This window comes from Amblyomma mixtum, chromosome 8, assembly GCF_055824585.1.
Source record: "Amblyomma mixtum isolate Tamu chromosome 8, ASM5582458v1, whole genome shotgun sequence".
NCBI lineage: Eukaryota > Metazoa > Arthropoda > Arachnida > Ixodida > Ixodidae > Amblyomma > Amblyomma mixtum.
The window spans coordinates 85,340,377-85,363,968 of NC_143019.1; the positions used below are offsets into that span (position 1 = coordinate 85,340,377).

The 23,592-nt window shown below is 49.5% G+C and overlaps 1 protein-coding gene across 3 annotated transcripts in view; it reads right to left on the minus strand.

Moving 5' to 3' along the window:
- The window catches only part of LOC149333276 (uncharacterized), a 52,607-nt gene that overhangs the window by 18,877 nt on the left and 10,138 nt on the right, over window positions 1-23,592 (minus strand). The window contains exons 1-2 of one of the 3 annotated variants that reach the window (XM_089556026.1): window positions 14,935-15,021; window positions 6,382-6,543 (exon numbers count right to left, since the gene is read on the minus strand). In XM_089556026.1, coding sequence (XP_089412152.1) covers window positions 6,382-6,416 — 35 coding nt within the window. In that variant the 5' untranslated portion in view covers window positions 6,417-6,543; window positions 14,935-15,021. Of the gene's footprint in view, window positions 1-6,381; window positions 6,544-7,434; window positions 7,606-14,934; window positions 15,022-23,592 lie in introns of those variants that run through there. The other 2 variants (XM_089556027.1, XM_089556024.1) reach the window with 2 other exon arrangements.

Here is a 23,592-nt window from a genome sequence, read left to right on the forward strand (position 1 = left end):
GACCCTCGCGCCACAAACATGGAGAAAGTTGAGCGTGTCACACGACAAGCGCACCCGACTTTCGTGGCCTACCTGAGAGGAGGAAGGTTTAGAGATCTGGACGAGCTAGCTGCTGAGGCGAAGCGCATCCAGGGAGACATCCTCTCTGCGCGAGCATATCGGCCGCCGCCACCTGCATCGCAGTCACTCGAGCCGCGCTGCGCGTGGAATGGCAGCTCAGCGCGTAGTCCGTCTAGAGCTGAAGCGACAGCACAGTTTGCTGACGAGCGTGTCCCGAGGGGTTGGGAATTGTCCGACCGCGCTTTGGACCCATTCAGCTACGCGCTGCGAACAGCACACGCTGCCGCAGAGCGGAACACCTGTAGCCGAGATCGCGAGGCCGACACGCGGCCGCACGAGCGGCCCCCACCGTCCGCACCGCGAGATCGAGACGACCGACCGGAACGTGGCGACCAGCGCCCAGCCCGCCGGAGCCCGAGCAACCGTTGCTACCGGTGCGACCAGCCGGGGCACATCGCCCGCGACTGTGGCCGCCTCCCCGCCCGTGACCAAACACAGTCGGGAAACGGCTACAGCCGCCGGTGATCGACCTTCGATCCCGCGCGGCTTACACAGAGAACCCCGGTTTATTAGCGCCTTTGGCATGTCGCGTAGGAAGTTCTGTTGACTTGCCAGCGCCGTTCATCGAGCTAACGATAGCTCGAAAGAAATTCACCGCGTTACTCGACACAGGGGCAAGCGCTTCTTTGTTCGGTGACGAAGTGCTAAACCATCTCCGCCAGAACAAAATCCGGTTGAGAGAGTGCGATACCACTTTTCGCCTCGCGAGCGGCACAGCGCAATCCAGCGGTGCAGCTAGGATAGTGGTTCGCTGGGAAAGACGCGTGCGGCGACAACGCCTCGTTCATCTTCCCTGTTTATCCGTTCCTGTAATTCTTGGGCGAGACTTCCTAGCCAAGACAGGCATTGTGATAGACATAGCCAGCGGAGGCTATCGAGAGCGCACCGCCGGCGCCTTGAAGCTTTTTGCAAAAGCGCCCGCGGCCTCGCAGTCAATTACGGCTCCGAACGCGGAGCTAGCGGGGAGTGACCGTGGAAAATCACCCCCGCCGGCCCGGAAACAAGCATGCGGGCGGACAGTCGCCGCTGAGAGAGGGCCCACGGAGAATGTTGTCGCGGTAGAAAGTTGTTCTACCGTGCCAGTGAGGCCAATGCACCCTTTGTTGTCGGAGGTGAACAGCGTATCGGAAAGGGAGAAGGCACGTTTGTCATCTCTCCTCTACGAATTCAACGCGACATTCACGGACCGGCCTGGCCTGACTACACTAGTAAGGCACAGAATAGACACGGGTGATGCATTGCCTTGGAAGTGCAATCCTAGACCAATTAGCTTGGCTAAGAGAAAAGCACTAGACGGCGCCTTAGACGAACTTATCGATACTGGCGTTGTTGAGAGGTCTAACAGCCCTTGGGGCTTCCCGGTAGTCTTAGTTCCAAAGAAAGACGATACATATCGGCTTTGCGTGGACTACCGCAGACTGAACGAGGTTACGAGAAAGGATGCGTACCCTCTACCAACCATTTCTTCCCTAGTGTCCAACCTAGGTGGGGCGAAGTACTTTACTACGCTCGATGCTAGCCGCGGATACTTTCAGGTTGAAATGGATGAGCGTGATAAGGAGAAGACTGCTTTCACTTGTCACAGAGGTCTTTTCCAATTCAAGAGAATGTCTTTTGGCTTGGTAGGAGCACCCGCTACTTATCAGCGCCTAATGGACCGTGTTCTGGGAGATGCGAAGTGGCACCACGCGCTCGCATACCTAGACGACATCGTGGTGTACTCAAAAACGTTCGAGGAACACCTGCGCCACTTGAGGGACATCCTAGAGAGGCTGAGGTCCGCGGGAATCACTTTGAACCCGAAGAAGGCGCAGATCGCCGCGACCCGAATAACACTGTTGGGGTTCACGATCGACAAAGGCCACATTCTGCCGTGCGAGGATAAACTCGAGGCTTTGCTTAAGTTTCCGTCGCCGTCAGATCTAGCTGGTCTCAGACGCTTCCTGGGAATGGCGAACTTTTATCGCCAGTTCATCCCAGATTGCGCAGCGCTGCAGGCACCTTTGACAAAGCTTTTGAAGAAGGGCGAGCGCTGGAGTTGGGGTCCCGAGCAAGAGGCTGCACTGCGCAACCTCGTTAAGGTGCTCGCGGACACGGCTGAGTTGCAGCTACCCGACCTAAACAGGGAGTTTGTGATTCAAACCGACGCAAGTGACCTGGGCTTAGGAGGAGTGTTGCTTCAGGAGCATGAAGGCGTCCTCCGACCGGTAGCGTTCGCGAGCCGTTCACTGACGCCGGCAGAGAGAAACTATTCGGTGACTGAGAAGGAATGTCTCGCGATAGTTTTTGCTCTGCGGAAGTTCGACTACTACGTCGACGGGGTGGCATTTGTGATCGAGACGGATCACATGGCGCTCACCTGGCTGAGACGCCTCAGCGAGCCGAGCGGCCGCCTGGCGCGTTGGGCCCTGTTGCTGCAGCGTTACGACTTTACCGTACGCTACCGCAAAGGGAAGAACAACGCCGTGGCTGACGCACTCTCGCGAGCGCCTGTCCAGAGCGAGGAAGGTCACACGACCGACCGCCCGACAGAGGGAGAGAGTGAGGGATTGTCGCCAGCCGTAGCCGATGTGAGGGACACGGACCGACCGTTGACCCCAGGCGAGAGCGTGAACCACGTGGACTACGCGAGTTCCGTGGGGATCGCGTTCAGCAGAAAGGAGCTGCTCGAAGCTCAGCAGATGGATTCATTTTGTCGAAAAGTGTTCGACGGGCTCAGGGAGCCGGGCGGCCGGGCCGCCGCGCACACGGGGACAGCTGGTTTTGCTGTCGGTGCGGAGCGCTTGGAAACAGCTGGTAGTGCTGTGAGCGCGCTGGATTCTTATCTGCTGGATTCCGACGGCGTCCTGCTGAGGTATATCCCATCCGAGAACGACACAAGTGAGGCGTTCAAGGTGGTGATACCGCGGGTGTTGAGAGCGGCACTGTTACGCTACTTTCACGACTCGTGCATCGCTGGGCATGCAAGCGGCCCCAAGACTTACATTAAGTTGTGTCGCTTTGCTACCTGGCTTGGCATGAAAAGGGACGTGACACGCTACGCCCGCTCATGTCATGTGTGCCAAAGCGTGAAGCCCCGTGGTGGACGACCGCCCGGCCTCATGCAGCCGATTAACAGCCAGACTCCCTGGCAAATCGCGGCGTGTGACATCATGGGACCGTATCCCACGACACCGAGTAGGAACAAGTTCCTGCTGGTGGTCACGGATCACTTCAGCAAGTGGGTTGAACTTTTCCCCCTTAGAAAGCTGACGGCACGAGTGATCATGGAGAAGCTGATGGACGTATTCACCAGGTTCGGTTTCCCAGAGCAGCTGATAACGGACAACGCGTCCTACTTCACTGCGAAGGTGTTCGTAGATTCGTGCGCTGCACTCGGCATTAAGCACAAGAAAACGACCACCTATCATGCTCAGTCGAACCCCACGGAACGAGTCAACCGCAACATTAAGCACATGCTTGTCGCGTACTCTGAGAGGCACAAAGATTGGGACTCCTATCTGCCGGAGATCGCGTTCGCTTTGCGTTCGACCGTTAACCGCTCGACTGGGTATGCACCGTCTTCTCTCAATCTGGGTAGAGAGCTGCTAAATCCGATGGACCGGGTTCTAACGGACAGCAGGAAGACGCCAGTCGCTTCGTCAGCACGAGCTGAATACGCGACGCAGCTGCGCGCTAAGATGACGGAGGCCTTACACAAGGCTCGCCGCAACCTGAGCACCGCTAGGGCGCAGCAGAAAGCACAGTACGACCGCTCGCACCGGGATGTTCGCTACGAAGTGGGCGATCTGGTGCTTCGGCGCCAACACGTTCTGAGCGATGCTAGCAGACAGTTCGCGGCCTCGTTGGCGCCGAAATGGATCGGGCCGTTTCGCGTGCGAGAGAAGCTTTCCTCGCTCGTTTACAGGCTCGAGGACTTGCGGTCGAAACCGACAGGCGGACCGGTGCACGTATGCGACCTGAAACGTTACGTGCAGCGAGATGAGTGGGTCCAGGACACAGCCCGACCCGCGCCGCAGTCGGAAAACGAGCGCTGCGATCAGCCGGCAAATTCCGCGTCCCGCTATAACTTGCGCCGTAGGCAGAAATAAAATCTGCCTGCGCGGACTAGAGCGAGGGCGCAGGCCGACACGCAGTCTCGTTAGATGCATGAACGTACGGGCCGCTCATGCCGATCAATGTTACGTAAGACTTACTTGCGTTAACCCTCATGACTCTCGTGAGGGCCGAACAGCTACGTAGCACGCGCTGCGGCAGTTGGTTACATCTGTGTTGACCTTTTCAGCGCAGATGAAAAAGAAGCAGGGCGCATCAGAACGACATCGTTCGCAACTACCACTAACTAGAACCATCTAGAGCCACCATCCAGCTTCGGCAACGCGCCGCGCCCATGGCCCGCCGCTACGCCCAGCCCGCGACCTGAAGCCGCCACCCTGCTGCCACCTGGGCACCCCTGCTACCTGCCACGCCGCATCGGAGCCAACCGCCTGCCTACCGACTGTACGCCTCTGCACCCGCCTACCCAAGAGCAAGCTGGCAAAACGAAGTCAGAGCAGCCGTGGCCTCATTACCACCTCAACCCTGGGCCCTGGCCAGCTGATCAAGTATGCCAGGGCGGCCCAACCGCGGCCTCTAACATGAAAGCGCCGCGGCCCTCGCCTCTGAAGCCACCTGACCCGGTCTCTCAGAGCGACGCAGCCACAGACCTGGCCTCCAAGCAATCGAAGCCGGGGCCAAGGAGGCGGTCGACCATATTCACCGGAGCGGCGCAGCCGCGCGTACTCGGAAGACGGCGACCGGTAACAAGCCACCTTTCGACGTCGGCATCTCGCGGGTGGTCAAGCCTTCGGACCAGCTGATCGGTGCGGGCGTGGCGCGGACATCAACAAGTGTACCAGCGGGAGCCGAAGAACTTCGATCCCTGGATGGCGGAGAAGATTAAGTAACGTTGCGCCCGCTTCTCTGTCCGGGAGGTTTCTTAAGGAGGGGAGGATGTGGGATATACAGATATCCCTCGCCTGCCCGCGCCGAGTCACGAGACGAGAGCGCAAGCCGCAGGGAATGGGGAGAGGAGGGCACCCGGCAACTCTCCTCACTCTCAGCTCGGACGTGACGTCACGCCTACGCTCTGGCATCTTAGGAACGGGGTGAACGACCCCTCTTGGTTGCAACCGGTTGCTCAAGGGGATGCAATGTCGTAGGGGTTTAAGGCGAGCTCACGCGGGAAAAAAGGTCTGTCTAGTCTCTCCTCTCGCCGTGGTGACTGCCCGATTGCCCCGCCGACCCCGTCTCCTGCCCGCGCCTCCCTGGATTATTCAACGCCGGTCGACGACGACCTGGTAAGCTGCTGAACCATATATTATCGGATAGAACATTCTTCCGCAGTGTGCTTTGCCTTGCGCTAGGTTAATAAACGGTTTCCTAGCGTACTCTGTTCGTTGCCTACTTCGTCCGAACCCGCCGTGGCTGTGACTCTGCGCCACGGGTTGGGGACACGAGAACGCCCGCGCATAGCTGGCACGGAAGCGCGCCTTCCAGGCCGGCTGCTCGCAGGTGACCCCATACAGTGCACGTTCAAGAATCCCTGGTGGCCGAAATTTTCGAAGCCCTTCACTGTGGCGTCGCTCATAGCTTGAGTCGCTTAGGGACGTTAAACCCCTTAAACCATACAGCATAAGCTTTGTTCTGCATAGTCAACTTTTTGCCCGAAAATTTTATTTAATCTTTCTTATCTAAAAGTGTATTTATGCAGGTTTAGGTTTCACCAAACCAAACAACTGAAAACACAGTACATCGTGTGGTATGCGACCGCTCTGACCAGTACCTCCCATTATGCCTGCGATTATGAAAATCATTTTTCCTTGTTACGTGGGACAGCATTTACAAGACGAGAACCGCAGCACTAACCGAATCGTTAGCTTGAGTCACTTGGCGACGCTAAACCCGATAAAACTGTAAAACCACACAGTAGGTGATGGGGGAGGGGATAAAAGAGGAGGAATAAAGAAAACGCGAAAGGTTTGGCGTCTTGCTTGCTGTAACATTGTCATGTTTTGATGATCGACACAGGTGTGAAACTGTTCGCGTGTGCATGTTTCTCTCAGCGCTCTGGCACTTTTCATTAAACTCCACACTCTTAATTTTCATACATCTTCCTACCTTTCATAAAAATTCTGTGATTGTAGCTCTAATAAAGCCATCCATCACGGTAGTGCTTGATAGTGAACGTGCATTGGAGAAAGGACAGAGGCCGAGGCTTACCGCGTGGAGACACTGCTACCAGCGATGGACCGCATTTCTAGTACTGGCGACCCGGGTAGTGAAGCTGGTGGGCCTTCGGAGGCTAGTCCTGGCGTGGACAGGCTCCTCGGGGTCGTAGGACTTGCCGGATCGGTACTGTGTCTATGCTGAGGCGACTCGCTCCTGCGACGTGGAAACATATGTAACATCTACTGTGCACGGCTGTCGCATGCCGTGTTGAGAATGTTGAGAATCAGTGTTGAAAAGCAATATTTTCAATATTGTGCTCTGATTACAGGTGGAAAATTCTGGTGGACTACCGTTTTTTTCCGAAAGTTCCTTGAACAGTAGTCTTTTACAGTCATAGATTTATCCAAGAAACCGAACAAGTATTCTTGAAGTTGAAGTTTGATGCTTGAAGTTTATTTCAGTATTATGAGTACTGAGGACACGCAGACAAAAAGCCATACTTGGCTTGACGAGGTCCGCGCTCCGTTACAGGACATACAGCATAACAGCTTAACAAATTACATTCCACCATGAGAATGCACAGACAAAAAATGCAGATCATTCTAACTGACAAAACAACCAACAGTTATAGAGGCTAACACTAAACATATAATGAGGCACTTATGCAGTAGGTAAAGCGCGGGAATTTAACAGGGTTGGTAGTTTGTGCGACAACATTTGGTGTCCGTAATTAATGCGGGCTCTTGGCACCTTCCAGGGTACGTTCACTCGCAAAGAACGCACATGTTCTTTTGCACTCAAACCTGAAAGACATTGAAGGAATGTGTTATTGTGTTTAGTTGATGTTTGGTATCGTTTAAACAGCGTATCTTCATATAATGCAGTTACAGGTTTAAGATTTAATGACGTGAAAAGGGGTGCAGTATGGGCGTCGTACGGCTGATTGGCAATAAGACGCACCACTCGTTTTTGTAGTTTATACAATTTGTCTACATTTGTTTTTGTTGTGGTACCCCACATCACCTAACAATAGCTTAGCTGGGACAAAAACAGAGTTGTAAATTAACAGTTTAATGTTTTGAGGCAGAAAAAAACGTAACTTACACAAAATTCCAACTGTTCTAGAAAGCTTATTTAACACAGCTTCTACTTGCTCTCTCCATGACATGTGTTGCTCAAAAAGCACACCAAGGCTCTTAATTGTGCGAACAAGTTTTATATCTGTGGAACCAAGTTTTAAATATAGGTTGCTATCAATGACACGTTGTTTCGGCCGGAAAAGTACAGCCTTTGTTTTCACTGCATTTATGGTTAGAGAGTTTGCATTGCTCCAGGCGTGCAATTTTTCTAGTAGCCGGTTTCCTCGACTCATTAGCTCGGACAAGGTAGTTCCTTTCAGAAACAGGCTCATATCATTGGCATAAATTACAAATTTAGAGGTATTGTCAATTTTCACGACATCATTAATATACAAGTTGAATAACAAAGGACCTAATATGCTACTTTGCGGAACGCCTGCTTGGATAGATTTTATTTCAGACACCACACCATTTACTGCTACCAATTGGCAGCGGTGTTGAAAATATGACGATAGAAGGTCCAGGAAGGTCTTGTAACACTTTGCCTTCTCTTTTTTTGCCAGTAGTTCAAGGTGTAGTTTAAATGAGTTTTAGGAACTAATATTTATGTAGTGACATCAGTACGACAGAACTTCCGATGTTGCGGATGTTATAAATTTCGCCCCTCGCTTTATCTTATCATCAAAGTTATTGTTGTGAATAGAAAGTGAAAGTTACTGGCGCATTTCGTTTTGTCCAATGGCGCTTAGGGCTGCTCCAATTTTCTTACCATATATTACGGAAAGTTGGCAAAACGAGACTGCGGTGCTGAACATGACAATTTATTTCTTTGGGCCGCTTAAGTTGTAAAGTTGAAGGAGAATAATTCGATACTTAAGAGAAATGAGCCGGCGCATGTGGCCTGCAGCCTAATTTAAAGCTGAAGAGGTTCGCCTTGTTCAAGCTGAAATAAAATTGCAATTTTGTGAACAAGAAAGAAGTCAAGAAGGGAAGAATTTCTGCTGGTCATCTTTCTCAGTACTGTGATGCACAACAGAAAAAACTGTTACTCGATTAACAGAAGAAGCTATTTGTTATATTTAGTTATTTTCCGTAATGCATAAAAAATTTAAAGGATTTGCTGGCGGTGCTTTTACTAAAAATTAACTTAGAGCGACAGGCTAAACATGGCTAAGCGCACATAAGAAAAATAATATTTGCCGAAAGGCATGGAGGCAGGAAATATGCTCTGAAAACATCAAGCAGCGGCAGTTCCACCAAGCGTTCTGGTGTCCCTAAAGACAGCAGTGACATGAAATGATAACAATGTAAAGAGAAGTAACAAAGTTTCTTTGAGACCTAAGCGGCGCATGTTGTCTGGAGAGAATGAAGGGCTATTGTACAACATATTATGACAAACGGTGAAGCTCGGTATCACCTCACCTACCAAAGCTTGTGTTTACTTCCTGCGAATCGAGCTGTATGTCGTGTTCTTCTGACATGAAAAATCCCAGCTAAATACCATAGAAAAAACAATACAAACATATGTGACTAAAATACAAGAGAGACATTTTCGACGAGACCAGCAAATCCTTCAGAACCGTGAAACCAGGCTACCCAAAAAGCCTCGCTGTACGACTGCCTCGTCCGTCGCGGGTCATTGTTGAAAACAGTACTGCGTTCAATTTGGATACAGCGTTTGTCAAGCGGAGGGTCACAAAAATTGTTTCCATTCGCAGGAAGTGAACTTCGCGTACACTCATCGGAATGCAAAGTACTGCACTTTGGAAGGGGCTTTCAGTTTCCCCGTCGATCCGAAAAAAAAAAGATTTTAATACTTTTATTATTCGAGCTTTTACTTTGTTCTGTTTAATTTGGCCTTTTGTATTTACTGAGCATGATGCCAGCACTTTAGAAAATAATACTGTGATACTTGTTAGTCAATATCGTGATAAATCAAAGGAAGGGAAACTTAAAATTTGTGTCGCGTTTTGCCTGAATCTCTTCTATATGCAAGGCTGTGCATGGTATCATTTGGAACCATACTTTGCAGAGGTTTCATCCCTGCTGAGCTATGGCTGGAATATTGCGGCAACCGTATCTCGGATCAGAGCAACATTGATCGGTATTTTTAGCCGGTACCTATTTATGGTAACCTCCTGTAAAAAAAACAACAAAAAACCATTTGCTAAGGTTGGCAGCATGGAATCAACCAAAGGTATTCTAAAACACTCTCCCAAGTGCGTGGCAATAAAGGCTCGTCTTTCCGGACGTTATCCATGCATATCAGTAATATTAAGTAAATTGGACAACCCAGATGAACTAATTGACTTCGTAAGTTATCAATTTGTGCGTCCCACAGTGCACTCATATATTTGTACCTGGCTCTCAGCTACCCACAACAGTTGTCACATTTCCAAACCCAAATATGATTGGTGGTGCGGCTCAAGAATGCCTTGCCCTTCTATACGTTAAGCTGCAACACAGCGGACAAAAAAAAAGAACTGACAGAGCAAGGGCGAAGTGTCACTCGACAGCGTTCGTGAGCAGTGGCTATATCGGCGCCCGGCATGCAGGCAGGAGACCATTCCCAGTGGGGCATTTGCTGATTATTACTGGTGTAACATGTGACCTTTGATTTTGTAGCGAAAAGCTACACTACGCGGGTCAGAGCAGTTTTTTGGCGTGTGCGGGAGCTGCCAGTTCTGCGCATGTGCGAAAACCAAGTGCCGTCACGAGAGGTGCAGGTGCGTCGCCTTCTCTCCGCAGCCGTCGCCGACTCCGCCGCCTGACCCACAGATGCGCCGCGTGCTTCTGCGCATGTGCGTCGCCTCCTCGCCACGGCCGCCGCCGCTGCCTGACCATAGCCGGTTCGCGTGTTTACGACAGATGCGCCGCGTGCTACTGCGCATGCGCGAGGAGGGTGGGACGCGTGTGTATAATGCGCTTGACGCAGAACTGGCGGGCGCGTTCGACATGGAAGCCAAGGAGAGTGCGGCTACTAGGGTGCCTCGATGCCAGCGCCGCCGTACAGGGTGGAGACAACATCGCGGGCGCCGCCATATTGAATCACACGGGATCAGCTGCGCTAGCGTGTGTAACGGCCGGTAACGGCGCACTCTTACTTTCGGCGGGCGTGAGAGTGCTTTTGACTGGAACAGTCTTTTTCATCAACTTCGCACTGCGTATCTTTTCACTCATAATAGCCATTTTAACATCCGAGGGTCGAAGACGTAATTGCATGACTTAATTTTACAGCCCCAGGTGGTCGAGGTTGAACATTTACTGTAACGTCTGTTCGTTTGAAAAACGCGCTAATATTTTAAAGATCTGTTGCCGGGCAGGTGCTGTTGCCTCATGCGGATAGAAGAAATTGCTGCCTCTTTTTTTTTCACGATATTTTGGATTTTAATTCCCGCGTTCTGTTAACGCCCGCGAGTCGTCAGCCGCTCGAGCGCTGCTGCTGGTTTCGCTATCGTCGCGCGGGCTGTTTCCGGTTCTTCTGCTCGCAAAAACTGGTGTCTGTTTGCTTTCTAATCTTTCAAAGGTTAACTGCGAGTCGCTCGCCCGTTTATTGCTCACAAGGGCGCAATTACACCTGCTTATGGGGTGGGCGCTGGTATGTACAAATGATGCCGCCGCATACCGACGTTGCCACTGCTCCTGCGTTTTCTTTCTCGAGGCCAAAGAAAACGAATCACCCCTCGTTGGCGATAGCATAAAGGATTACTGGAAGTTTCTCACTCGTTTCATTTTTATGAGGGGCGCCCAATCACCGAATGTTCTTGCGTGCGCTCGCATGCACACTTCGCTTGCGCCATGGACATACGCACCGGTTGCTCTCCCGCGCTTCCTCAGTTTGTGAAACACAATTCTACACATATTTTTTCATATTTATTTTATTCAAGCCAATCGGTATTCATTAATAAACCATGCATATAAACCTGCTCAACAAGGGTGGATTTTAGTCATTAAAAAACTGCAGTAATTCTGGAAATTTTAAATTCGAAATCGAATTAATCGACATTGAAAAGTCACGCTTTTCAAAAAAAAATCGACCATAGAGGATTTTGTTAAAAAAACAACGCGGTTTTTAACGTTGGCTATCCGTGTATTTCCTATTCTGTCTACAAAATTGTGTGCTGATGGGTTAGGCTGTTCGAAAAATAACTCCTACCTAAAAGTTGATCTTTATTAGTGAGGAAGACAAATATGTAACATAGCTTTTCAGCCTACCCTCTTACAGAGGGTACAGAGAACAAAACAAAAGATAATGCAAATTATTCATTTAATGCCAACTGTAATTGCCGGTCATGAAAAAAATACGAACTACAATATAAGCAAACAAGACATTAGGACAGAAAAGTGGGGCATGTACCGTGGGCTGTAACCTTAAAGGAAAACATAAAAGCAAAACATGAAAAAAGGTTCAAACCACGAAATAAATCAACAAGATTTAGGTGGAAAATGTTGTTGTGCAGTGTGGTGGAGCCTTCGCCGCAAACATGAAAACAAATTATGAAAAAAAAAGATGCAAACCACGAAATAGCAGAACGAGACACAGTGGTAAAAAAGCACAGTGAGGTGTAACATTTAAAGCAATGTACTCTGGGGCTGATCCCGCTTTACTTGAGCTTCCCATTTTTTCCTTCGCTCGGAGTCTCCGGGGGAGCGAAAACAGCGTAGGCCTTTTACGCGTTGACCCGGCGCACATTGGCACACAACAACCCGTCATGCTGCCTCGGTGGACTTGACAAGCTCCTCAGTCATGCGGTAGAGCACTGTCAAACAAATAAAGCCACCAGCGATCGTCCGCAGCCACTGGGCCTCGAAAAACGAAAGCTCAGCTGCTTGCACCAAGCAATTGAGACCAGCCCATGTTTTCCTTCCTCCATGAGACCAGCCCGACCGACCGCAGTGATTCAAAATGGCGCCGCAGGGAGTGAGAGGCGGCGTTGGAGTGGTCAAAGGATGGCACCACTCTGAACGGCGACGCTGGCATCGAGGCACCCTAGCGGCTACTGCTAAACGACGCAGAAGAGCGGAGAAATTGAGTTCTTCCGATCCAGAGACAACCGCCTGGGAGCTGGCCGCCGAACAACGGAGGAAAGATCGAGCCAAGGCGAAACGTGTATCTGAAACGCCGGAATAACGCGAGGAACGCCTCACGAAAAGACGTCGGCAAGAAGCCGAACGACGCGCTATGGCCACCGCTGTGGCCACTGGTATTCAACAGAGGAGGAGGAGCAGCAGAAGGAGGAAAACATGGAAGAAGATTCAAAAACTCACCGCTGCACTGAACACGTGTTAAGACTGAGTGAAAGAGCGAGTGTGTCCAGAGTGTTTACGTCGGACTTTGGAACAACCCGTTTGGCCATGTTGTGATGTGTGTCAGAGACTATGACACTTTTCACTACGTATATCCAGGCTTAACCTTAGCTAACAAACAGCCAATTTTAAGAATGAAATGCTTTTAGCTCCCGTTGTTGGTAGTGTGGTGACGTCACGCCGACACCGAGATCCACTCATCCGGGCTCTGAAACGAGAACATCCGGGCACCGTACGAGACTTAACGAGATTTGTTGTTGTTGTTGTTGTTGTGACTGAGAGAAGGATGAAAAGGAAATTGCACGGGCCTGCTACTGGCTCTAGCCAAGCCACCACCGCTGCCACGTGCAGATAGAGGAGAGGTAAGAGATCACAGGAAAGACAAAAAGGCAAGAAAAGACGCGCGTCGCAGCAACAACTGCGTCCGCCGGAGCGGACGCTGCTGCAGTAATCGGATAAGCGGCTGAAGCCGCGCTCGCCGGAGCGAGGACAGATGCTCCTCTTTTAACGAGACTCTCTAAGCCCTCCTACGCGACCGTCATGCAAGCGCCGGTTGGTCTCCAAACGAGTCGCAAAAAATAACCGCTGCCAGTGCCTTCTCAATGTTTATCAATATTGCCACGTATCATTGTAGTGTTTGTTCGTTCACGCTCAAGGCTGCAGGAAAGGGCTGTTATCATTTTTGTTCCTGACGCGAGAAGCGACCGGACTAATCTCGATTGTTCACAGCCATGAACAGCTTCGCCTACGTGTTTCTAGATTACTCTAGATGATCTCGACCTGTTATCTCGAAGTTTCCTAGCCGGCTTTAAATTGAATGATGCCACGAGCAGCGGGCATTCGAAGTTCCACGACTGACGAGAACGCTTGTTGCTTACGCCGCCGTCGAGTGATTCAGTTATTTTGCGGGCGCAAGTCAGCCCAAATAAAGAGCTTCGTTTGCCAGCCTTGTTGCTGTATTCCTCACCGCTGGCCTGCCGTCACTACAACGTGACATCTGGTGGAGGTGCGGGGTAGCCTCCCATGTTCCGGACACCCCCTACAAGTCGTGACGCCAGCCCTTTGAGTCATCTACCGCAGGACCTGAGTCCAGTCCACCGCGCAAGCCGACGCCTGCAAGGGGACGAACCTGAGTTCGGGATTCTGCCGGACCCTACCCGGAAGCGAAAGCCAGCAGCAACATCTACCATGAGCTTGCCCCAGACGATGACTCCAATCATTCTTCAGCAGCCCCGGGTGCCACCAACCTTCGACGCTTCGCCTGGCGCCGACCCCGAAGAATGGCTGGAGCAGTTCGACCGTGTGGCTCTCTTCAACAACTGGGACGATGCCACGAAACTTAGGTACGTGTTCTTCGCCTTGGAGGGACCAGCAAAAGTCTGGTTTGAGAATGAGGAGGCTAACCTCACGAACTGGGAAACCTTCAAGGAGCAGCTTCTAAAGACCTTCACGAACGTCGTGCGAAAGGAGAGAGCCCAGCAGCTGCTGCAGTCTCGCATATAACAGCCCTTTCCTGCAGCCTTGAGCGTGAACGAACAAACACTACAATGATACGTGGCAATATATCAGTCGAGCTGTCGTTTGATAATGCACGGAATTATAATTTCCGATTTCTAATAACGCGTGCAAAAAGCACATACATGCCACAATATTTAAGCATGAAATGCTTTACGGGGCGGTTCGGGTGTCCACCGCGATGGCAGAGAATTACTGCTCCATTTCCTGTGCTCAAAAAACGTTGCGTTCAAAGGGCAAGGCATCGCGCCGAACGGGTGGTGGCGTTCCTACCTTCCTGTAAGGTGCGGCTCGGGTGTCCACCGAGATGGCAGAGAATTACTGCGTAATTTCCTTTCCTCAAAAAGCGTCGCGTTCAAAGGACGAGGCATCACGCCGAACGGGTGATGGCGTTCCGCGGACTGCCTGGCAGCGCTACAACACGCTGTCGCGTTCCACTCCTAAAGGCGAAGCTGAAGCGTAATTAATTAGCGGTTTATTAGTATTTAGTCCTTAATCAGTCATTACACACTAATCAGTAATTTGTCATTACTTCGTCATGAATTATGTGTGACGTAATCCAGTGTTAACATCACCAGTGTCACATACGCAAAGTGGTGCTGAAAACGCTTTCGCCTCTACGCACTTCGGACAGTTTCGAACGCGCTGCACTCGTCGTGGCCGCGCGCGCTTCGCATTATGCCGGTAAACCTTTCATGCTTACTCTACTCTCGGTTACGGGAGAGGCAGAGTTTTAAAACATTTTGAGCTTTCAAATTGTGTTTACATAATAACAAGAGACAATTGCGAGGAATACGTAGAAGAATGGTCAGCTGGGCTAGTCGGGACGGATCCATATCGGAGAAAAACCAGCGCACAAAACGGGACATGCTATGTATGTCCCTTCTTCTACTATGTCCCGTTTTGTGCGGGTTTTTTTCTTGTTTTCAATGTGGAGTACATTTCGCCTGCTCAGGCTCAAATATATTTTTTTTAAGAGAAAGCTAACTTGCTCTGATAAAATTTGTTCAATTCAATTCCGGTAAATTTACCTATCAAAAGAGTCACTGCGTCCGCGTTTCCGCTTTATTCGTGTCTTCCGTTCTCTATTATTGTGCACAGTTTACTTTCCTATGCAAGCCTCGTAATTTAGCTTGAAACATCAGTGTATGTGAAGCCAGTAGCCAGCCACGAGGTCGAAGATGTTTTTTCAAATATTTATTTTTTAGCTGACGAAACCCCTAAATACAGAGGGCCGAATTTTTTTTCCTTGAGCGGTGTGACGTCTTGCCAAGACTGCACAATACTTCGGGAAGCCTGGAAAAGAATTTCGATTTTTTTCTGGAATATTTTTTTCTGGAAAGTTTCCAACATATTCACTGTTCGTAGGTGATACAACAAATATTATGAATTATAAAGTAATGATGGTCTGTGCTTCTAGAGTAATGCGCTAAAGCAGCGGTCCGCGCATGCGTGCGTGGGGCTGCGCAGCGCATGGCTGTTGCTCAATTTCAGGACGTTTTTATTGCATCGCATTGCACCGTATCCTTGGAGAGCGGGATGCAATGACGCAAGCCCTATGACAACCACAACACATAGCTAGCTGTGTGCATAGGGCGACATCAGTTGCCGCAATGTCTCTGTTTTTGTAGAGGGACGGATGTCCCTTTTTGATCGAGAGTCCAAATAAACTTATGTGCTGTGACGTCGCTGTCACATGGTAGCGTGTCACTAGCCCGCCGTATGATGGTAACACGAACCCTTCCTTCGTTTCGAGATCACCACGCTGATAGCAATGGATCCGCAAAATGAAACATGGCAGGGAGAAGCCCATGCTTTATTTAGAACGAAATACTGACACCTAACTCTGTAAATGCAAAAAAGCTTTTGTTGCTCATTAAATTGTTTAGTTGCGTTTGTATGACATGACAATTTAATGAGCACCAAAAGATTTTTTGCAATTTCATAGAAGACAACGACTTATATCCCATTCGATGATAGGTTTTAGATCGCATTTGTCCACGCAAGATGTCATGATACAGCTCAAATATGACATATTAAACACTAAGTCGCTGGATGCGAAAGTAATAGTGGGACTTGACCTCGCTAAATCTTTCGATAATGTAAAACACGAGGCGATACTAGAAAACCTGGCTCTTTTAAAGGTCGAGGAGCGCACGTACAACTACATTGCCAATTTCCTTTCGTGCAGGATAGCGTGCATCCACTTTGGTGAAAGTCAGTCTCAAGACATACACTTGGGTAGCATAGGCACCCCTCAGAGTTCGGTACTTTCCCCTCTTTAACGTGGCCATGATGCGGCTCCCGAAGAGGCTGGAGGGGATAGATGGCTTGAATTTCTGCATGTATGCGGACGACATCACCATGTGGATGACCCGTGGACACGATGCGCACATCGAAAATACGCTAGAGAAGGTCATAAATGAGGTCGAAAACTATGTCAGCCGTAGGGGCTTGCAATGCTCGCCACAGAAGTCTGAACTTCTTTTTTATCGACCTCTGCATCACAGACAAACTAGCACCATCCCTACATCAAATTACAAACTCAAGGGGCGGAGATTCCTCATGTTGAAAAAATCAGAATTTTAGGAATGATTATACAAAGCAACGGGTATAACGGTGATGCAATAACTAAGATTGAAAACTCCGCGCAACAAACTATACGGCAACGTTACTAGAACAAACTCAGTTTCACAGCTCTGCCCGGAGAGCTGTCCCAAGTGGCGGTCGCGCGAACTAGTGGCGCTGCGATCGAGTCTTGCTCCCTCGTCGCCGCTCGGTGCGGCTCGCTGGCCCTGTTGCGCCCTTTTTAAAGAGAGCGCTCGCGACAGCCGTTTTGTACGTGTCGTCTGCTTCTCGGTTAATTTTAAGGCGAAAGCCTTTAATGCCTCATACTGTCGTTAGCAGCCGTGTCGGCAGATGTGTCCTCGTTTCGGCGTCACTACTTAAAAAAAACTGTCGAGGCTGAGAATCGAACCAGGGCCTTTGGCATTTGAAGTCACTTTACCCATTTGGCATTTAAACTAGCCATTAACTCATGACTAGTTAGTCATGATTGGTTAATGACTAACTATCCAGTCATGACTGGTCAGTCATTAATCACTCATGACCTGTTAGTCATGATTGACTAGTTATCATTAACCAGTCATTACTAGTCATGACTGGTTTGTCATTAGTCATGACTGGTTATCCATGACTAACCATGACTAATGACGCATTGGTCATGACTGGTTAGTCATTAAGCAGTCTACTAGTCATGACTGGTTATAACTAGTCATGATTGATTAATTACAAACTAGTCATGTCTGGTTAATGACTGGCTAGTCATGACAAACAAGTCAACTACTAATGGCTGGTTAATGACTAACTTATCATGACTGCTTAATAACTAACCAGTCTTGACAATTAGTAATTGGTCATGGTTAGTCATCATTAATCTGTCATGACTAACCATGACTAATGGCTAACCAGTGATGAATAGCCATGACTGGTTAATTACTAACTAGTCATGACTAACCATTAATGACTATTTGGGTCATGACTTGACCCATGACTTAGTAGTCATGATTGCTTATTGACTAACTAGTTATGTCTTGTTAATGGCTAACCAGCAATCACAAACCAGTCATGACTGGTTAATGACTGGTTAGTCATGACTGTTTTGTCATGACCAACGTTAGTAATGTTGGCCATGACTAGCTAGTCATTAGCCAGACATGACTAGTTTGTCATTAACCAATCATGACTAGTTGGTCATGACTAGCTAGTCATTAACCAACTAGTGATGACTAGTTAGTCAATAACCAATCATGACTAGTAAGTCATGGGTCATGACAGAATTAGTCATGATTGGTTATTCATGACCCAATTAGTCATGACTAGTTAGTCATTAAGCAGTCATGACTGGTTAGCCATTAAGCAGTCATGACTGGTTAGCCATTAGTCATGGTTAGTCATGACTAATGACTGATTAGTCAGGACTGGTTAGTCATTAAGCAATCATGACTAGTTAGTCATTAACCAGTCATGACTAGTTATGACTGGTTAGTCATGACTGTTTTGTCATGACCAATGTTACAGAACCAAGTTCTAGCAATGTTGGTCATGACTAGCTAGTCATTAGCCAGACATGACTAGTTCGTCATTAACCAATCATGACTAGTTGGTCATGACTAGCTAGTCATTAACCAACTAGTCATGACTAGTTAGTCAATACCCAATCATGACTAGAAAGTCATGGGTCAAGTCATGACCCAAATAGTCATGATTGGTTAGTCATGACTAGTTAGTCATTAAGCAGTTATGACTTGTTAGTCATTAACCAGTCATGACTAGTTATGACTGGTTAGTCATGACTAGTCATGACTGGTTTGTTATCGCTGGTTAGTCATGACTAGCTAGTCATTAACCAGACATGACTAGTTAGTCAATAAGCAATCATGACTAGTTAGTCAATAACCAATCGTGACTAGTAAGTCATGGGTCAAGTCATGACCCAATTGGTCATTAATGGTCATGAGTTGTTGGTAATTAACCAGTCATCGCTAGTTATGACTGGTTAGCCATTAGTCATGGTTAGTCATGACGGATTAATCATGACTAACCATGACCAATTACTAATTGTCAGGACTGGTTAGTTATTAAGCAGTCATGACAAGTTAGTAATTAACCAGCCATTAGTAGTTGACTGGTTAGTCATGACTTGTTTGTCATGACTAGCCAGTCATTAACCGGACATAACTAGTTCGTAATTAATCAATCATGACTAGTTATTCATGGGTCATGACTAATTAGTCTCGACCCAATTTGTCATGGCTAGCCAAAGCAAGTCGCCCCATAGCCGCCTCGTGCGTGCCAACGGCCGTGCGGCCAAAGTTGCGTGGAAAGGCTTTCGCCTCGCGCACTTTAGATCGTCAAAGTGGCCCCTGAATTTTGTTTTAGTATTTTGTGAAATCGGGCCTCTTCATGCTGACCTGCTTTGCACCGGAATGCAATAGCGGGTATCCCAACGATGACTCCACGGACAGTCATTTCAGCGTTTTTGCAATTTTTTCACAATATTAACAGCCTAATTTCGCATCGCACAAACGTTTTCTTCAAGATAACACGCAGCTTCGAAGCAAAAGCTGCCGTAATGGAAGTATTATTTTACTGCAGCCATGTAGAGCGCGAATGCAGCTCGCCAAAACCTCATATGTGCCGGCCGTAGCAGACGACGCGGCCGGCAGGGAGCAAGACTCGACTGCAGCGCCGTAAGTTCTCGTGACCGCCGCTTGGGACACTCTCCTTCGCTGGGCGGTATGGGGAGCTGCGAAACTGAATAGGTTCTAGTAACGTTGCTATACGGCTCATACAGCGGATTGCCAACAGAAGACACGGCATGAAAGAGCAGAATCTCCTACGGCTGGTACAGGCGTTCGTAGTAAGCCGTATCTCGTATGCTGCCCCCTTCCTTGATCTTAGTTTCAGAAAAGGAAACGATAAATGGAATTATCAGGCGATGCACGAAACAAGCTCTAGGATTGCCCATCCATACATCCACTCACCGCCTTCTAGAGCTAGGCATGCATAATACCCTGGAAGAAATTACGGAAGCAGTAAGAACGTCCCAAATCGAACGCTTAGCCGTGACCACAACCGGCAGGGCCATTCTAGACAAACTCAATCTGAGCCGAGATAACAGAACAACCGCCAAAGTTGACACGCTCGGAGAAATTCGGGACAATTAGTTGTACCCCCATTACCCAGGAATATGCATCCTATTCATCACTCAGTGCGCCGGGCCAAACGGGCAGAGGCGCTAGAGAAACGTTTCTGCTCCTACAATGACGAGGACGTGGTATACGTGGATGCCGCTGAATATGGTAAGAACACGATGGCCGTCGCAGTTAATAATAAACAACTCCTAAAAATAAGTGCCTCCATACTCTCTGGTAACCCAGAGACTGCAGAGGAAGCTGCTATAGCACTGGCTTGTGTAGGCACAAAAGCGAGGTACATCATCAGTGACTCCAAAGTCGCCATACTAAATTTCAGCAGGGGCCGGTCTCCCCTCTAACGAATATAATTCTAAGCCGTCATGTAATAGACCGAAAAATTACACTAGTCTGGACACCAGCACATGCATCACTGCCTGGTAATGGACGGCCCACGCCCGAGGCTTTTCCTTCCGGGTGGACACGAGCGAGGTGGTCTTTACAGACAGGGATCGCATGGTGACCTACAGAAAAATTACACAACACTATCGTTTGCAACGAGCTAGACTTCCTCCAGCGGATAGATCCTTGTCTAGATACCAAGCCATCAACTGGCGCCGGTTACAAACTTACACCTTTCCAAACCCAGCCCTCTGGAGTCTTATGTACCCAGGGCCACCTTGGACCACATACTATGGGAATGTACTCATGCCCCCCGGGAAGGACGAGGTATAAACAGAAAAGATCAATGGGAGACATTACTACTGAGCTCCGACCCGGCGACTCAGTTACAACTCGTCCGACTGGCCGAAGCCGCCGCCGAGAGTCAAGACCTTTCGGCCGTCGTCTAGGCGGGTAGCCCTCTGGCTACCCTCTTTCTGTCGCTTCTTCCCTCCACATCCTTTCCCTCTGCCCGGCGGACCCTCCTCCGCGGGACCTAGAGAACCTCTAGACCTGGGAGGACTGGGAGACCCTGCTGTGCTCGGAGGACCCGGCCGTGCAGACCATCGGCACCGGCCGTGCTGCCAGTGTTATGGACCTCAGGAACATAAACACGCGAGTGCAGTGGGGTCGTGCGGGGAGCCTGGGGCGTGCCCCGAATCCCTGTGTAAATAAGGTTTTTCTCTCTCTCTCTCTCTCTGTTGGACATTAAATGTTTTCCTATCCTATCCTATCCTATCCTATCCTATCCTATCCTATCCTATCCTATGTTGCTCATTAAAAAAATTTGGAGAACGTTTAAGCTTCGCCTTTAAGAGTGAAACGCGACAGCGTCTTGCAGCGCTGCGATGGAGTCCACAGAACGCCATCGCCCGTTCGGCGCGTCCCCTTGTTTGACGGTAAATTGGCTTTTGAGGAAAGGAAATGGAGCAGTATCTGTCTCGCATATCTCGGTGGACACCTGAACCGCGCCGTAAGGGAAGGGAGGAAGATAGGAGTGAATGAAGACACCGTATTCACTAGACGCGCATTTGTTCATTCCAAACCATTGAGCTTGCGTGGCGGAGTGGTTAGCGTGTTCGTCTCCTACTCGGGAGGCCCTGGTTCGAATCCCGAACTCGCCCAATTTCCTACTCGCTTTTATTTAGTAATTAATGCATCTGGGATTTTTCGCTCACGGCCGACGCCACCGACGACGACACCGCCTTTTCTTCGACACGGGGCCCTTAACGCTCTCGCGTTAAAATATTGTAACTGGTGTGCACACTAGAATTAACTCGTGCGGTGTGCCAACCACTCGATTTCTAAAAATTTTTTTTTTCGTATTCCTAGTTATCCACAGAGCCGGAAATTTGAAGGTTCCTGAAGATATAAAAACGTCTAAAAATGAATTAGGCATAGTGTCAGTGCCCGTGCACAAGAAGACCAATAATTTTTTCACCGAATCCAATAATCTTGAGTGCTAAAGCCGGGAGATTTAAGGAGAAATTATAATGCCGCACCTCGGGAGGCTGAGAGCAAGGCCCAGTGCACGTTCTTGATTGTGTGGTGCGTCTCGCGGTTTCGGCTTAGCATTTGGCAGGACAGAGGTAAATGTGTGCACCACTTGCTAGTGCTCGCTGTGCTTCAAGTTCCGGCGAAGGGATAACGGCGCACCTATGTACCGTGTTTTTGCGTGCTGGTATCTAGCGAACAATAAAACAAACCGTACAGCGTGCTTTTACCCTTCGCCAATAGGCGTTCTTGGCGGCCTGTGTGTTTTCAAAAGAGAACGCATACAGTTCGAAGCATCTTCACATTTCAAGACAACAAAGGCGTGAAAGTGAAACAAAGGCGTGAAAATACACATACTTAATTGCTTATAAGTCACTAAATTTAGTGTTTTGTTCAACCCTGCGCTCTGGAATGGCCAAGCTACGCATGCGCGAGGAGCGGGTGGCGTCCGGGGCCGCCGCCGGAGCCGCCGCCGCCGCCGTGCGCTCTCCATCGCCTCGCCGACAGTCTCCTTATCTCTCTCTCCTTCTCTGAGGCGCAGTAGCGATTGCGCATAGCCATCTGCGCGGTTTGTGGTGTATATGAAATTGGCAGTGGCTTAGCTCTGCTATGCCAGGATATACGTAGCGTGAGGTGAGGGCGAGGACACCTCAACCAGAGGGAAGGCGCATAACTGCCCTCTTGGAACAGTGGACACCTGAACCATGTTTTAAGCTAAGTGGCTGTAGTGACAGGTGTGCGCTGCATGCGTTGCCATTGAAAACGTTGTGCCAGAAACCCGGCGCTGAAGAACTGCGGGCGCAGGATTCACACAACTGCAACCATCGGTATAGGAGAACTACGGCCAGAGAAGTTTCGACCGCCTAGCAAGGGAACACCTCAAGAGTCGGTCATTTCACCCACGCTATTCAACGTGGCCATGATCGGACTGGCGTAGCAACTAAAAGAAATCGACGACATCCATCATGCCATTTATGCCGACATCACAATATGGACTAATACTGGCTCACTCGGCGAGAAAGAGGATAGGCTACAAGAAGCGGCCACCTGCGTGGAAAACTACGTTAAAGCAAGAGGGCTCGCATGCTCGACCGAAAAATCTGAGCTCTTACGGGTGTAGAGAGGAAAACAGCCGAACAGTACCTACCAGTAAAGAACTTCGACAAAAAATCTGCCTCTCCCGTAATCGAGAGTAGAGTAAGCATGAAACGTTTACGGGCATAACACATTGGTTGGGTGGGCTTGGTGGCTGTGCCATGGCAAAGACCACTAATCCGCTCTTCCTGACAATGCAGGTGCTTGTCACGATCATTGTCGCATTTCTGCCTGGCCTGACGACTGCGCAGTCGGGTTCGTCATCCCTACCGATTTATCTTGGCTGCGGCGGATTTGAGGCTGGCTGCGTCAACGTCACCGCTGCCGTCGACACGCCGCCACGGATCTGCCCAACCCTCGCTGTCTCCTGGATCGCCCCATCACAGTCGACATCATCATCTTCAACTATAAAACCGCTGCATCCGTCAACGACACTTCGTGGGCTTGGTGGCTGTGCCATGGCAAAGACCACTAATCCGCTCTTCCTGACAATGCAGGTTGGTGAACAATACAGCCTGTTCGCTGAAAAAACTAGTAAACTACTTCTTAGTGCAGCTACCAAGCCCACAGTGTCTGAGTGCTATCGTTGCCCAGTTTGCCTGCTCTCTTCTGTTGTTGTTATCCGGTGATATTGA